This window comes from Sus scrofa, chromosome 4 (assembly GCF_000003025.6).
Source record: "Sus scrofa isolate TJ Tabasco breed Duroc chromosome 4, Sscrofa11.1, whole genome shotgun sequence".
NCBI lineage: Eukaryota > Metazoa > Chordata > Mammalia > Artiodactyla > Suidae > Sus > Sus scrofa.
The window spans coordinates 75689501-75706917 of NC_010446.5; the positions used below are offsets into that span (position 1 = coordinate 75689501).

A 17417-nucleotide genomic window follows, 5' to 3' on the forward strand; every position below is an offset into this window, starting at 1 on the left:
TGTTAAGTAGATTAGACGTTGGCTAGTCTGAGCATTCTAAGTCACAGGCTTTTATGGGCTAGTGTTTTTAGAGTCTTCTTAAATGCAATGCTTAATGGGAGTAGACTTTTCATTTGTACAAAGAGGTTGCAAGAAAAGGGTGTGGACGTTAACGTGAGTACATTCAGTCTTGCTCAGTTGCATCTGTAATCGCTAAAAACCAGCGAAACCTAGAGTGGCGACTTAGATGGCTCCAGCTGTGCAGTGTTGAGGTGTGTTAACTGTCCTGGTAGCAGAGGAGGGAAGTTCTGTGTTAGCTAGCAGCTTAGCTTCCGTGTGAACGGTGAGCGCAGGCCACTTTTGTCCCGAGGCTTACAGAATCTGTCTGTGTTCAAGGCACATGGCTACCCACTCTCCTGAGAAAACCCACAAGTGTAATTATTGCGAGAAGATGTTTCACCGGAAGGATCACCTGAAGAACCACCTGCACACACACGACCCCAACAAAGAGACGTTCAAGTGCGAAGAGTGCGGCAAGAACTACAACACCAAGCTCGGCTTCAAGCGGCACCTGGCCCTGCACGCGGCCACGAGCGGCGACCTCACCTGCAAGGTCTGCCTGCAGACGTTCGAGAGCACGGGTGTGCTGCTGGAGCACCTGAAGTCCCACGCGGGCAAGTCGTCGAGCGGCGTCAAGGAGAAGAAGCACCAGTGCGAGCACTGCGACCGGCGCTTCTACACCCGCAAGGACGTGCGCAGGCACATGGTGGTGCACACGGGCCGCAAGGACTTCCTGTGCCAGTACTGCGCGCAGAGGTTTGGGCGCAAGGACCACCTGACGCGGCACATGAAGAAGAGTCACAATCAGGAGCTCCTGAAGGTCAAGACGGAGCCCGTGGACTTCCTGGACCCCTTCACCTGCAACGTCTCCGTGCCCATCAAAGACGAGCTCCTCCCGGTCATGTCCCTGCCCTCCAGCGAACTGCTGTCCAAGCCCTTCCCCAACACGCTGCAGCTGAACCTCTACAACACTCCGTTCCAGCCCATGCAGAGCTCGGGGTCGGCGCACCAGATGATCACCACTCTGCCGCTGGGCATGACGTGCCCGCTGGACATGGACGCTGTCCACCCCTCCCACCACCTGTCCTTCAAATACCCGTTCGGTTCTACCTCATACGCCATCTCTATTCCCGAGAAAGAACAGCCGCTGAAGGGGGAGATCGAGAGCTATCTGATGGAGCTGCAGGGCGGCGCGCCCTCGTCCTCGCAGGACTCTCCAGCGTCGTCGTCTAAGCTCGGGCTGGAGCCCCCGCTGGGGGCCCTGGATGACGGCGCGGGGGACCTCGCCCTGTCCAAAAGCTCCATTTCTATCAGCGACCCCCTGAACACCCCGGCCTTGGACTTCTCCCAGTTGTTTAATTTCATCCCGCTAAACGGCCCTCCCTATAACCCGCTGTCGGTGGGGAGCCTGGGCATGAGCTACGCCCAGGAGGAAGCGCATTCTTCCGTGTCTCAGCTCCCCGCGCCTGCGCAGGACCTCCAGGATCCTGCCAACCCCATAGGGCTCAGCTCTCTACACTCGCTGTCGGCGGCTTTCACCAGTAGTCTGAGCACAAGCACCACCCTGCCACGTTTCCATCAAGCGTTTCAGTAGGATCCCAAGACGTGGATCTGCGACAGAAATGTATGTCCACCCCTGCCTTAGGTGACCGTTTTCATTTTAGTGCCTACTTTAAGACGGTATACAAATGTCTGCTTCAGTATAGTACCAACTTCCATTAAGCCAGTATAAAAGAGAAACTAGCTTTTTAAATGAGCTTTGGAACCGTTCGTGTTCAGTTATGTTTACCTGGGTATTTTGTCCTGATTCACTGCCAATTGTCAGCTCTGAAGATGATTTCTCTCCTAGGAAAGCCATCAAGAGTAGTAAAGTCTTACAGAGTCGGTGTTCAGCTTCCTTGTAGATCTCAAAAGTTTCATTTTTGTCCGAGAACAATGGCTCTACCTTTTGACCTTCGGCTCATCACAAAATTTGGCAGTAGAATGTGAATTTTCTAAAATGTGTGTGAATAACCTAAGAGTTCTTCAATTTTTAATAATCAGATGCTTCAAATGCATTAAGAATCCGGTCTGGGGACATAACCTATGTTTCTTAGCTACATCCTAATTTCGGGTCAGTATATTTTGAAGACTTACTATTGTCCGGCTCACACATCTGCCGTCTCTCATGCACATATAAGGAGAACAAAACCTAAACACAAAGCGTCAGTATTTCTGGCAAAAAGAAACTAAGTACGGTGACACGGCATTCCATGTTACCCAGTACTTGGTCTGAGATTAGTATGCAGGATATTTTGTCACGTTTTAGACTCTTTGCTCTCTTTCCGCTTGAAAATACCAATGATGCACGGCCCCCGAGTCTTCAGGCAGTCTGTAGTTAGAGCTCTTCGTCTTGTCCGTCTTTCAAGGCCAGAGGGTGGGTCCAGCGCAGCCAGCAGTTCCCCTGGGATTGTCAGCCCACAGTTGGTCCAGGATCCAGAGCCCTTGGGGAGTGTAGGTGTGTTTGTCCTGGGGGTTGGGGGCTGGGGGTGGCGGTGGGGGGGCTGTCTCCACCTCTAGGGTGAGAGACCCCAACCCAGAGATGGGTGTGAGGCCTGCGGCCCTGCCTGGAACTTGTCCTGGGGTCACGTCGCCTGTCACCAGAGTGGACACAAGACTGCTTAGGGGTCGGGGGAAAGCATATCGCTTGCTGAATTCAATACAGTTTTCTCACCCTCAGAGCTTAAAGCAGAAAACACAACAGTCCTGCTCCCACACTATTCCTCTTATTCAGTGTTAATCCATCCCCTTTCCTTGCTAGTTTCAGACGGAGACTTTAAAGTTAAATGCATTTGAAAACTATTTGAGGAATGACCACAAAGTTTCAAGCGACTAAAAATATATACAGTAAAACCCCACTTTTACACGTCTCTGGGAAACAGGAGGAACGTTGCAAAGAAACTTTGCAAAAAAATGTTGAATTTGTGGGGGGAGGGGGGAGTAAAGCAGAACAAGCACCATCTTAGTTAATGTGAAAACAACAATTGAGAACACAGTGTTCAGCGAATGCAGCAGTTATTGCGCGCTTTCCTCCTGTTAGACAACAAGCCTCTCTTCTCAAAGGTCAGATTAGTATTCTTTTTGTTTTTTCTAATAATCGGTTGTGGTATCAACCATGAAACATATCTGCTAAGCACTTGTTAACACCTTATTTGGGGACCCTGTCTGTTGGGGTGGGTGTAAGGGGGGGGTTATAGAAGAATATATATCTCTTAAAAAAAAAGAGAGAGAGAGAAAACTATTTCTGAGCACTCATTAGCCCTAGATGGAAGCTTTTATAGGGTCAGTTTTCACTGCAGATTTGATGTTTACCAAGAATTTCTAAAAATGAGTGCAGATTACTGAATATAATGCATTATTTAAAATATTGGGGAAGTAGTATAATTTGTGGAGAAATGTAAATTGTAATAATGTAAATGGGGTTTCACTATATATATGAATATATTATACACACACGTATCGCACTTCATAGAATCAGAGTTGCTCTCTTAAGGAGCGTTGGCTCCTGATCTTTTATCATGCTCCTATCTTTTTTTTAATCCTGGGAGCAGTAGTTTTTTGTACGTATGTATTTAAATTTTATTATTAAAAGTTACATTTTATTAAAAAAAATGTGTTCCAAAGGCATTAAAATTATATATGTTAATAAGGAAATACATTTAAAATTTTTTCAAACTGCTCCTAAGCTTTTGATTAGGAGACTCTTTGCTCTGAAAGTAGGCTTCTAGCACTGCTTTATTACTGCTTCCTTTAGTTTCTATGAAACAGATTGCTTACTTAAATCATTAGTTGAATGATTAGTGTTCAGTATTGCTTTAATCACCATGGGGGGGGGAGAGGAAAAAGAAAAGTGGTGACAGAGCACAAATAAATAGAAAAACCTATTTTTTAAATAGAAATCACAAATACGAGTGTGGAAGCCCTACTTTATTTTGTCTAAAATTTGCTTAAAGAGAAGTCCAATTAATGAACTGAGACATTGGCCTTAGTAGGCTGTATTTCACTGCTAATAAAACATTTAAAAGGGAGTACCAGGATTTATTAACTAAAGCATTTTGGAAACGGGGAATGGCGCCATGCAGGTATATCTACTTTGAGCCTCATTCTCACCCTGTGTGGATTTCAGATACACGAAAACACGTCTTCCAGGGCACCAGTGCTGAAATCGTGGACTCTTCACTTGCATATGTACACACCCCCTTGCCTGTTGCTGCGCACAGACTCGAAATAACACTTCCAAGGAAGAGGAAAGTCAGCTAAGACATTTTTTAAATTGACCGCAGTGGTCACTAAACCCTTTTTGAGAGAATCTCTGTTAAACATGAGGCAGACTCATTTATCTTAATTGCACAATGGTCTGACAAGGCTGTAACACCAAACCGGCTTTTTTTTTTTTTTTTTTCCCCTCCTAGAAAAACAGTTGATGCTTATTTTTATGTCAACTGGATGTGGTTAAAAATAATTATTGCCAATGCTGTTTTCATTCTCCAGTGGCCAGAATCATCATCCTTGAAATTTCTAGTAGTGCCTTTGCTTGGTTTAAAAAAAAAAAAAAAAAAAAAAAAAGGGATTATCATTAAGTAAAGATATTTCAGTTTAGAATTCGGACCTCAGACAAGATATTGAACCTCATTCAGTTTGACCTTCCACATGGTTGTACCAGTTAGATCACCGGACACGGAAGCACGAACGTGGAAGGATCTTGGCACCATAAGCAATACTCTGCTTTGACGTAAGGCAGATACCATCGTTACAGTTATTGGTCACTGTTACCAATTTGCATTTTAAACTCCTCTTCACAAGGTTCTGCTTTCTAAAGCTTCAGTTGTCCTGGCTGATCATGCACCAACCACTCTGTGCAGCTTCTCCATTTCACTTAGGGTTTCCTCCACGCTATGTGTTTTTGCCTCTTTGTTGCTTGTGCTTTATTATTCTTAGTCACTTGTGGAATAGAGTGATATATTGTGTTAATTTGGACAGTAGCGGTTTTTAAAAACCATATACTGACTGAAACATGAGCCAGAGCTAATTGCTTTATTAAGCTAATAATGAATGTTAAAAGAGTACATATTTTCAGGATCATTCATCTAGTAAGCAATACACATATATAGGCCAATATTTTTTTAAAAAAATAGAGCTTGGTCAACCTCTATACTACACATATTACAAGATATAGCACTTTCAAAACGAATCTAAACCTTTACAGAAACTTTCTTATAGGTTATGCCTTTTATTTTAAGACTTATTATAATTTGTTTCAAGTGCCATTAGATGATATATATGTAGGCCTTTGATATATAATGCTTTGTGTTTGAAAATGGTAGATGGTATTTTAAACAGGTACATTTTTACAGTGTTTTCTTATCAATTTGCTATATTGCACAGGATCAGTGTGTGTCTTTTCATAAGGTTTTACAATGGTTTATTTTTTTACAAGGTTTACGTGTCTCAAAACACACTGTCTTCCCAGTATGTAAATTAAAAAAAAAAAAACCAGTTCACCCAAGTTGCTTCTAGCCTACTGAGATCCACGTGACGGAGATCTTTTCAATATTGAGTCTTCTTCATTAGCAATGGCAGACTGTTATCTCTGAGAAACGAGCGCCTACGTTGACCTCGTCTTATTTTTCTCACATGGCATCAGCGTTGCAGCCACAACATAGGGCATCTGTTGCAATTCCATAGATCCGCAGAGGTTGCGCTATGTACTTCTGTGCTAAAACCCCACACAGAGCTCCTGTGCTATCATATAAAGCAACATCACAGTACCCATGGCGGTAAAGGCACGCTTAGGTCACCCCCTGATCCTTCTACAAGGTTTTCATCCCCCTGAGGATGGAAGGCAGTGTCTTTTGATGAGTTATCTAGCTTAGAAATGACAGAACTATTGCTAATGTGTAACACCCTTCGTTGTATAAGCTTCAGTGGTACCGATGAACCAGAATGAATGTGTATCTTCTCAGAAACCCTCCTTCAATATTCTGTTGGGTCATGCTGCTAATGTAACTTGGGACACAACTCTCCATGGTGCTACAGACTCCTCTGTCTCGTTCAGTCATATTTTTTTTTATCCATAGGAAAAAAAGGACTCCATTAGGGGTAAAGGTGTACAATATATTTTTATACTGTGACTTCACGTGTCCTTAACAGACTTTCACACCACCCACCACGACGTATTCACGTGCACTTGCAAAAGGAGATCTCGGATGTGCAAATGTCACCAGAACAAACCCAGCTTCTGTCCACAAGGTGACTGTACTTCAGAACACCCCGCGGGCTCTGTGATAGGGTGTGGAGTGAAGATCATGCTGTGTGTGACTAACAGCCCTTTGCGTTTAACAAAAACTGGGAATCCATTCGGAAATGGATCGCATCAGGCCTGACCATAAGCTGGACTGCTGAGATGGTATTTTTAGCTGACAAAAAAGTGTTTGGACTAGTCCTCGAAGAATGTTCTAATGATAAAAGTTTTGAGTCAAAATAGAAAAACTCTGCATTCCAGGCTGAACTTTGTATATTTTTAGTGCATTTAAAATCGCTCTTCTGTGATATTGAGAAATTAAGTGGCTTATCATGTATATCATGTACTTAAAATGTATTCACAAACTACTGTTGTATTTGTATAAAATATAGACAAAGATGGTATTTTTGTGTGTGGATAAGCTCTGTAAAATAGCAATCACGTTATGAAGCTGCAGTGATACGACCTTTTAAACATCCACATCCAAAGAAGCAGGCTATTTATTGTCCACTTACCCAGATATAAAATATTAATTTGCTGCTAATTAAACAATAGTACTGCAGCTTCTTGTGGCCTACAGTGTTATGTTTGCTGTAAGAAAAAAAGATATGTGAATTCCACAAAATATATGAATAAAATTATAGAATGGCTTTAGATAATGCAGCTCTTCCTGAAATTTTAATAGATGATCCATTTCTATTTGGGATAACTTTTTTTTTTCTTCCCTTTGAGTTTTACATATTTTCTCATCTGGTAAATACAAAGTTCGAATAGCTGGCTCCAGGACAATACTTTGTGGTTGAAATGTAAAGTTCTAGGGTTGGTTTCTTTGGTTTTGTTTGAAAACTCTTGTACCTTTTAAAGGAAGGATAGAAATTGTAAATAAAAAAGTCAAAACATCATGCATCAAAACTTTAATCCAGGGGAGAATTCAAAAAAGCATCCCAACAGGCTATTCGAATGCGTAAATTGATAATGTTTCTTGTTCACGTGAGTTAAAATTGGCATTAAGCCTGCCTTTAGCACTGTCTGTCAGTCCTGTAAATTATCTTTTTTAGAAGTTCCCTTTGGGCTGTCTGTCTAAAATTTTGCTGCAAATCCTCCCTTGACAATTCATCCGGACCTAAATGATAAACACGTATCATTTCATCTAAAACTCATCAGTTAAACAGTCAGGAATGCAACTTCCAAAGAGAGAGATTCATTCTGATAATTCAATTAAGAATCTGTCCAGGGAGTTCCCGTCATGGTGCAGCAGAACCAACTAGTAACCATGAGGTTGTGGGTTCAGTCCCTGGCCTCCCTCAGTGGGTTGAGGATCCCATGTTGCTGTGGCTGTGGTGTAGATCAGCGGCTCCAGCTCTGATTCGACCCCTAGCCTGAGAACTTCCATATGCCGTAGGTGTGGCCCTAAAAAGCAAAAAAAAAAAAAAAAGAATCTGTCCAGAAAGCAGCTGCAGAAACCCGTTCTTTTGTATCTCACAACCCGTCTTTCAGGACAGTAGGAAAAATCCCTTCTTTACCTTTGGCGACCCTGATTCCCTGTTTAAGGTTGTCTCCCTTCAGAGAGGGGAAGAAAATGCCGATGACTCCAGACTGGGCACGTCTCTCTTCTCGTCCCTCTTCTCACACACTTAATTCCAGCAAATTTAAAAGCATTGCTTTTTTCATTCTTAGCATTAACAATGCATAATTTTTATTTAAATTCATGCATATGAAATATTTCAAGGACTGGAAAGAGAAGGAAAATGCTATTGCTTTTTATAGTTAGAATACTTTGAAAAGGAATGTCAGGGATTAATTCCTGTATGGTGTAGTCTCCCTTGTACGAAGGTAATTGGAAATGCAGTTTGGTTATTGCACCGTAGACCCAGCAGGGCTGAGACTCTTTCGTCTATGTTATTGTTAAATGAAAACTTAGTCCTGACGGTTTACCACAAAGGGGAGGAAGGAGTCCAGTCTGGCTGGAGACAGCTTGAGTTTTGCTACCACTTTTCCTTAACTGAGCATTTCTCAAGCAAAAGGCCTTGCTTCGTGCTCAGTCCTAGGACCCTTCCAAAGAAGTCAGCTTTCTAAAAAGAAGTTGTTTCCTGACCAAGCATCAGAGTGAAGACGGCAGCACTGTGGCCGTTGTGGGAAAAGAAGTGCAAATACTGCCTTGAGTGATATACCCCATTACCCTTTTTTATAGATCAAAAACGGTCAGATGCTGGCAGTTTCAGCCTAAAACAGTAACTAAAATGCAGAAGGTCTTGACTTCACCTGCATGCTCTTCAACACCAAGGTCAATAATAAAACGTTCCACACTGAGGATGTTTGACTCGTGGCTAGTGGGATGGTGCATTTTAGGTGTCAGGGTGGCTAGGCCTTGCTGCCCGGAGTAGATGCCTAGGCTAGTCAAACGCCAGTCTAGACATTGCTGTGGAGGTATTTTTCGGATGTCCCCAACATTTATAATCCGTTGACACTACATAAAACAGACTGCCCTCCAGAACGTGGGTGAGCCTCACCCAATCCGTGGGAGGCCTTAAGAGAAAACACTGAGTTCCCACTGCCCAAAGGGAAGTCCGCCTCCTGACAGCCTCCAGACTCCAGCCGGCCTGCCCTGCAGATTTCAGACTTGTAGAGCTCCACAATCACGTGAGCCACAGTCTTAAATCTCTTAGCTCTGTTATATGTGTGACCCATGGCTTCAGTTTCTCCGGAAAACACTAACACAGCCAGTTTCAACTGCTGCTCTGCAAAGGTGCTGGTTTTCCCTTGAAGGAAATGGAAACATCTTTCCTTCTGATAAAGACTGTTAGGGCAAAGGAGATAAATCCCCAGGTCCTAACTGCTTGAGAAAAGAAGCAGAAAAAGAACCTAGTGCCTGGTGGAGATTGTACCAAGAAAAGAGTTCCCAGATGCTCCTTCCTCCTGTTACTGTGGTGGCCACTGTTGTAGGTAAAAACGGTTTTCTCCTAATAAACAAGTTTCCTTTTTAAAAAAGTGTCAACAGGCTAATCTTGCTTTACTTGCTAGAGGCATCCTTGACAGGTCAACCAACATTGATTCAAAATGCACAAGGGGAAACATTTGTAAATTCAATCTTTTTTTTTTTTTTTGAAAATACGGTCCATTTCTAGTAATACCTCCGTCAAGGTTTTGAGATTCTGGAGGAGATGAGAGTCAGAAGTGCACTGGCTCCTCACATAAGCTGTGGAAGTTTCCTGTTTTATGGTAGCAGAACCTTTGTGAAAGTGTAACTTTTGATTTTTTCAATCTGGATTAGAGAACCTTAAACTTCTCGGGGCCCCTTTCAAAATGTCTGTGTGGTCCATAGTCTTATTGGTATGATGTTGGTAAACTGCTGTTTCTAAAAACACATATTCGGTCTGCTATTCATATCCACACACCCCTGATGACATTTCTAAGAAGGCTCCTGTAACCAGATTTTCATGCCCTAGGAATGTTCATTGTGTAAGTAGGTTAATAGCCTAAGCCATGCCCTATTTGAGATTTTAAGATATGTCAGCTTTCCCACCTCAGAATGAGTGGTGATCAGTGGCTGTAACAGCCACTGTAACACCCTTACAAGCATCTCAAAGATCATTTTGGTTACAGACCTCAGGCAGACAAGTTCAGCTTGTCCCCAGTTTTCCAAGTTACATTATCTTTCGCAGGAGTAAAATATACTTACTACGGCATCCTCTGGCCTAAATTCTTTCATGTGATATTCTCATGGTTATTCCTAAATTGTACATTTGCTGGAAGATTTCAGGGTAGTACCAGTAAGTGATTTGAAGGACCCTGAAAATGCTCATCCGTTCCTGACAGTGTCTGCCCGTTGGCATCTTTTCCCCTTCCTGTCATGTCCATGTGAAATCGCTCACTGTTTCTTGTGTTTATCCGCCGCTTTGTCCTCTTCTCCATCCCTGAAACGTCTGCTTTCTCTACTTCTGCCAAAGTCTCACCATCCAGCAGCCCTTTCTTGATGCTACTAGCTCCTCCATTCACAGTACATTCTCTGCCGCACCCACTGAAACGTATCTTATTTTTTTTCCCTACACACGTTTATTACGTCTTCTCAGGGATGTGCGTATTTTTTAATTCTTCTAAGCCCTTGAGGGAAAGCCTTGTCCATGTAGCGCCCTATCCATGGCAGATAATCAACACGTATTTGTTGCCTGGAGAGCAAGGACAGCTCGTACCTTTCTCAACTACCTTTTTTCCCTCCCAGATATATTAGATTTGGTCTTTATTGCAAATATCAACCATCTTAATAATTAGGGCACATTATTCAAAAGAAATATCCTTTTAAAATGTGAACCTAGAAAAATACATATATGATGATTCTTTAACACTTGGGTTTTCTTTAGTCTATAGAAAAATTTGATACACTAAAGATTGTGCGATCACACTTAAAACTCACATTTTGTTCTGCCCTCCTGTATCAAAATGAGCAAATTCTATAGTAGATACTCTTTCCTCAGAAGTAAACCACTCTACATGCTCTCACCGCAATGGACCAAAACTAGAGAACCTTTGAGAATTCTAATTCTTGTACCTTTGCATTTCAAAAGCTCTAACCATGGGGTCTTAAGCTCTGTTTAAACTTTCTGGAAGTTGAGTGACTATTTAGATACAGGCATCAAAAGGCCGTGGTCTTAAGATTTTATTTCAGCAAATACTATAATAAATTCTCATAACAGAAATTATCATTTTGATAGAGAGGATGTGGTATATATACATATACAATGGAATATTACTCAGCCATCAAAAAGAATGGAATAATGTCATTTGCAGCAACATGGATGGACCTAGAGGTTATCATATTAAGTAAAGTAAGTCAGAAAGAGAAAGACAACTACCATATGATATCACTATATGTAGAGTCTAAAATATGAAACAAATTAACATATCTACGAAACAAAAACAGGCTCACAGACATAAGGAACAGACTTGTGGTTGGCAAGGAGGGGTGATAGGGGAGGGAAGGACTGGGAATTTAGGATTAGCAGATGCAAACTATTATACATAGGATGGATGAACAACAAGGTCCCACCATATAGTACAGGAAGTTATAGTCAATATCCTGTAACAAACCATAATGGAAAAGAATATGCATAAGAATGTGTACATGTATAACTGAATCACTGTGCTATATAGAAGAAATTCATGCAATATTTAAATCAACTATACTTCAACAATTATTTTTTAAAAAAAGAAATTGTCAGTTCCCTTGTGGCATAAGCAAGTTAAGGATCTGGCATTGTAACATAGTGACCATGGTCGCTGCAGTGGCCTGAGTTTGACCCCTGGCCTGGGAACATCCACATACTACGGGCTCAGCCAAAAAGAAAAAAGAAAAGAAAAGAAATAATCAGAGTTCTGGTCGTGGATCAGTGGAAACAAACCCAACTAGCATCTGTGAGGATGCAATTTCAATCCCTGGCCTCGCTCAGTGGGTTAAGGACCCAGCTCGGATCCTGCAGTGCTGTGGATGTGGTGTAGGCCAGAGGCCACAGTTCTAATTCGACCCCTAGCCTGGGAACCTCCTTATGCCACAGGTGCAGCCCTAAAAAGACCAAAAAAAAGGAAGAAATTACCATTTTGAAATCTTTTTAGATCTCATTTAAATTTGCCTTTTCTCCTTAGCAATTAGGTGGGTGAGTAAAAAAAAAAAAAACCACTGAAGGGGAACTGTGTGTTTGCTTATTCTACACAGACAGTGTAAATCAATTTGTTCTTTAAAAAAAAAAAAAATCAAAACCAAAGCAGACCTTTGAGGTTGCCTCCCACCCCTTCCAGATGAGTCTAGTCCAGGGCCACACAACTAAGACCAGGCCTCCTGACACAGCCCTGGTCTGCCTCTGCTTTTAGGTGTCTGAAGCTTTCCCACTGGAGCCGGCGCTGTTGGAAGGTAAGGCAGGATTTAATGTGCAAGCCTGCAAGAAGGAGTTTCCTAAAAGCCCTGTGCTTGACCTTAAAATTTCAAATTCTGGGAAGACCTTGAGAATCAAGTGCCTTTGCCTCCATTGTCAGTTCTATTGCTATCCTCACTTTCCAGAGGAAGAAACTAAGGCTCAGAGAGATTTGGACTCGCTAGGAAATAAGGGGACTTGAAGCAGGTTATCTGACTCCAGGGCCTGTGCCCTGTATCACCAAGTTTCAGGGGAGCCAGGACCCCAGCACCCACAGGAGAGAGGAAAGCAGAGAATGAGAGGTCAGAGAAGGCACGCCCCGAGCTGAAGAAGGAGCCCAGACCTGAGGTCACAAGTCTGTCCACACTGCAGACCGGCTACCAAAAGGTCTTTTCCAAGACAAGGAAAATACAACAAATATTTTCATACAAACAACCTAGCAGCAAAATACATGGAACAATATCCTAGACATACTTAGAGAATTTGGTTAAGCCACTATCTTGGTTAAGAAAATGTGGGGAATTAGGAAGATAGATGTGGATAGATAGATAGACAGACAGACAAACAGACAGATAAGTTGTGGTACCTACAATTTGAATAAGAATCAGAACTGACCTTAGATCTACCTGAAACCCTGAGTAACTGCAGTCAGTGGAGCCATAGCTACAACCAAACTGTCAAACATATTCAAGAAAAATATGAGGTCTGACATGTGAGGATTTAGAAAGTAAAGGATGTATTTTTCTTTGAAAAGTTACAAATAACCCAGAGAAGCAAAAATGGAGTCAACATGGACATCTCAGGAACATAGAAGCTAAATATGGAATTACTGAACATGAAGGCTAATACCTCTCGGTTCAATGTAAAGTATTGCTCACTTGCTAGTGAATTTTTGAAAGAGATAAATCCTCATAGAATGTGGATGTCTGCAGTGGGTACCAGGTAATCAGAAAAGGGGCTGGGGCATACGCATAAGGGCTGATCACACACAAGCACTCACGGCAAGAGGCGGAAAATGACTTTGGTGACACCTACATGAAGCCACTTAGCAAGGTGCCCTAGAAGCTCCCGCTGTGGTGCAGTGGGTTAAGAATCTGACTGCAGTGGCTTGAGTTGCTATGGAAGTGTTGGTTGGATCTCCTGCCTGGTGCAGTGAGTTAAAGGATCTGGCATTGCCACGGCTGCAGCTCAGATTCAATCCCTGGCCCAGGAACTTCCATATACAGCAGGTGAGGAAAAAAAAACCAAAAACCAAAAAACAGGTGCTCTAGAGTGAGACTTGGAAAGTCCAGTTTGATTGGGACTTGAGAGCAGAAATAATACTGGAGAAACCCAACTTTTTAAAGACACCTAAAGAGCCCCCAAATACTCACTGTCTGGAGGCGGGGGTGATAATGGCTACCCTTCAGGCATCAAGATTACATAAATTGCAGGGTGGGAACCAGACACAGCAATTCCGATTTGGGGCTCTGGGTTTGCTGTAAGTATGACTCAGCACCTCTGCCCAAGGATGGCTCCCTGACCAGCAGGGTCTGTTCATTCTACAAACACTCATGGGGCTCCTGCTCTGTACCAGCCATTCCTCTACCTGCTGGGAACTCGGGACTGAACCAGACCAAGTTCCCACTCCCATGGAGCCTCCGTTCTCCTGCAGGAAGAAAAGTGGGTTCTCTGCTCCTGGTCAGAACGTTCCCCAGGAGTTCCTGCTGCATCAAGGCAGAAAACAAATCCCACTAGCATCCATGAGGGCGCAGGTTCAGTCCCTTGACTCACTCAGTGGGTTAAGGATCCAGCGTTGCTGTGAGCTGTGGTGTAGGTCACAGACACACTCAGATCCTGCATTGCTGTGGCTGTGGTGTAGGCTGGCGGCTGCATCTCCGATTCCACCCCTAGCCTGGGAACCTTCGTAGGCCGCAGGTATGGCCCTAAAAAGAGAGGGGGGCAAAAAAAAAAAAGGAACGTCCCCAGATATACTCAGGATCCTGTCAAGAAAGGACACCTCCTCCTTGCTTCCAGTGTGGGGGCCTGGGTCTCACACGTGGACAGCTGTGTCACCAGCGCCACCTCCAGAGCATACAGACCCAGTTTGAATGGGCGAAACGGGGCCGCCGTGGTTGATGACAACCAGGGATGCACTGGAGGGGACTCCCCACCCCTGCTCCATGCCCTCTATCCCTCGTGCCCGCTGAACCCCAAGCCAGGGATCTTGATGGGGTTCCAGCTTCCAAACTCCAAACCTGTGTGGTGCAAGTGTAACCTTGAGAGGGACAAGTAACAGGGCCCCGTGTGGCTCAGGATGTGGACTTGGGGGCAGCCCCGAGACAGCTGAGTGCAAGGCAGCCGCAGAGCACCCAGAGGAAGTCAGGGCCTAGCACGCCGCAGGGCTGGAAACTGGGAACCCGTGAGTGTCCAATGTGTATTTTTGAAACTTTCACAAGACATCAAAATTGATCATGGATTGAGCCACGAAAAACAAACAATAAATCCCTCCCCCCACAAATAGGAGGTTAATTCAAAGAGAACAACAGAATTTTGAATTCCCCAAACCTCTTAAATTCTGATAAACATTGTCAGATCGCCCTCCCAAATAATAGCGCTAATTTTCATATGTCTAGTTTTTTTTCTAACTGTTGGGGAAGGTAAGCATTCTCTTATGTTTTTGTTCTTCTCTACGTTGCTATTTGTATGTGTTTACTGTTCCAGATGGATGTTACTATCATATCATCACATTCTCCATTATTAGAATCTTGAAATAGCCCAGGAATTCAGGGGGCCTAAGAGGAATCATATTACTATTGGTGCAAGTTCTCAGCTAAATGTATAATTTATAAGTGTTTGAAGTAAAAATTTTATTTTATCTTATTTTTGAAACTAAACTAACATTTATTGAGTGCCTACTGTGTACATCTGGCTTGTGCAAGGAGTTTTCATTGAAAATGCTCCATTTCATCCTCACACCACCCCTGTGAGGTAGGTATCATCCTCATTTTTCTCAGATGAGGAACACGAGGCTCAGAAAGGATAGGTAGTTTGTCCAATCACACGATTAGTAACGGCAGAGCTGGGACTGCATCTCAGACTCAAGAATTGCCCACTCTCTCTTGGGCATCGCCTCTCAGGAGGAAGGAGGGAGCAAAAGCAGCAGCAGCCGTCCTTCCATTTCCCACCCTGAGAAGTAAGCTGTCACCAAGGAGCCAGTCCTTTCCCATAGACCGTCCCCTCTCCCCCTGGGGTGGGGACAGGCTGAAGCAAAAATTGCAAACAAACACTATTAACACAACTCATCAAAACGTATTAATTGTCTAATACATTAACATTATTCATGGATTGCAGACATATTTAAATGAATTTGCTTAAACATTGAAGAAGAATGCCGGTGAACTGGAGATCCTGACCACCGTGAGCTATGCCTTAGTAAGTACCCTGAGCATGCCTCCTGGTAAATGATATCTGGGACTGATTCTCCCTGGGTTGAAGGGGATTTGGCATTTTCATTTTAAGGGATGTTTCCAGATTGCTGTCCAAGAGCCTTACATAGGCTCTTTAGAACACTACCCATTCCTATAGCAATACGTAGAAACACTCTCCCCAACCCTGGAACCTGTAAGTAACAGGCATTACATTTTTTGTTTAGTTTTGCCTATCTGATGGGAGTAAAGTGATATTTCAATTGTTACCTTAGTTTGCATTTCTTTGACTTACTACTAAGTTGGAACATCTTTTCATTTATTTAATGACCATTTGGATTTTCTCTTCTGTGACTTGCCTACGGATATACCCTTTGCTTATTTCATGAGATATTTGTTTCTTGGTGAGTATGTAAATTTTGTCTAATAGATACATGAATCACTTGTCATTTGCATCATTTTTTTCCCAGCTATATCATTTTTTCTTGCCTTTGGTATCAAAAGATACCAGAGATCAAGAGATCAAAAGATACCCTTTTTTTTTTTGGCTGCCCCTTGGCATATGGAATTCCCTGGTGAGCCATCAGATCCTAGCCACAGTTGCGACCTGCACCTGGGCCACTGTGGCAACGCAGGATCCATAACCCACCGTGTCGGGCCAAGGATCAAAGAGGGCTGGAACGGGGATCGAACCTGCGTCCCAGCGCTCCAGAAATGCTACTGATCCCCTTGTGCCATAGCAAAAACTCCAAAAAATGCCATTTTTAAAGTATTAAACTTTATACAGTCACACATGACTTAATTTTCTTGGGTGGCTCTAGATTTCCAGGCTTTATTACATGGGAGAGATTCTCAGGAATGGAATTAATGGGTTCAAGTGTATCTGGGTCGCCCTTACTTGCCAGATTTTTTAAGACGTTTGTTGTTTTAATTTTTAGATTTAAACTTGTGTTTGTTTTTATAGGAGTTTCCCAGGCTAGGGGTCTGATCAAAGCTATAGCCGCAGGCTTACGTGAGAGCCACAGATCCGAGCCGGGTCTGTGACCTACACCACAGCTCACGGCAATGCCGGATCCTTAACCACTAAGCAAGGCCAGGGATCGAACCCTCCACCTCATGGTTCCTAGTCGGAACCATTGTTTCCGCTGAGCCACGATGGGAATTCCCTGTCTTTCTTGTTAATATTGGCCCTCTACCTTTCTTATTAAAATGTTTCCTGTGAAAAGAGTTCACTGGTGGCATAGTGGGTTAAGAGTCCAGTGTTGTCACCTCTGTGGCTCGGGTTGCAGCTGTGGTGCGGGTTTGATACCTGGCCCAGTAACTTCTGCATGCTGAGGGTGTGGCCAAAACAAATGTTTCTTTTCCTATTTTATTTAAAATTTGTCTTCCCATTTCACATCTAGATTTTTCATTGCTCGAACATAAGAAAAAAGCTGGGAGTTCCCGTCGTGGCGCAGTGGTTGGCGAATCCGACTAGGAACCATGAGGTTGCGGGTTCCGTCCCTGCCCTTGCTCAGTGGGTTAACGATCCGGCGTTGCCGTGAGCTGTGGTGTAGGTTGCAGACGCAGCTCGGATCCCCAGTTGCTGTGGCTCTGGCGTAGGCTGGCGGCCACAGCTCCGATTAGACCCCTAGCCTGGGAACCTCCATATGCCGCAAGAGCGGCCCAAGAAATAGCAAAAAGACCAAAAAAAAAAAAAAAAAAAAAAAGCTGATTTATCTTAACATTTATTTCTTACCTACTTGACCAAATTTGTACAATTATTCTAATTGGTTGGGTTTTTTTTCC

General features: G+C 43.3%; 1 protein-coding gene and 1 long non-coding RNA gene across 4 annotated transcripts in view; one reads left to right on the top strand and one right to left on the bottom strand.

The window, feature by feature from the left end:
* The window catches only part of PLAG1 (PLAG1 zinc finger), a 50134-nt gene extending 42916 nt beyond the window's left edge, over nt 1-7218 (top strand). For 2 of the 3 annotated variants that reach the window (XM_021089354.1, XM_021089355.1), the window contains one exon: nt 376-7218. In XM_021089354.1, coding sequence (XP_020945013.1) covers nt 376-1633 — 1258 coding nt within the window. In that variant the 3' untranslated portion in view covers nt 1634-7218. The remainder of the gene's footprint in view (nt 1-375) is intronic. The other variant, XM_013996756.2, reaches the window with a different exon arrangement.
* LOC110260293 overlaps nt 1-17417 on the bottom strand; it is a 75770-nt gene that overhangs the window by 3172 nt on the left and 55181 nt on the right. The gene's annotated exons all lie outside the window — the stretch shown is intronic.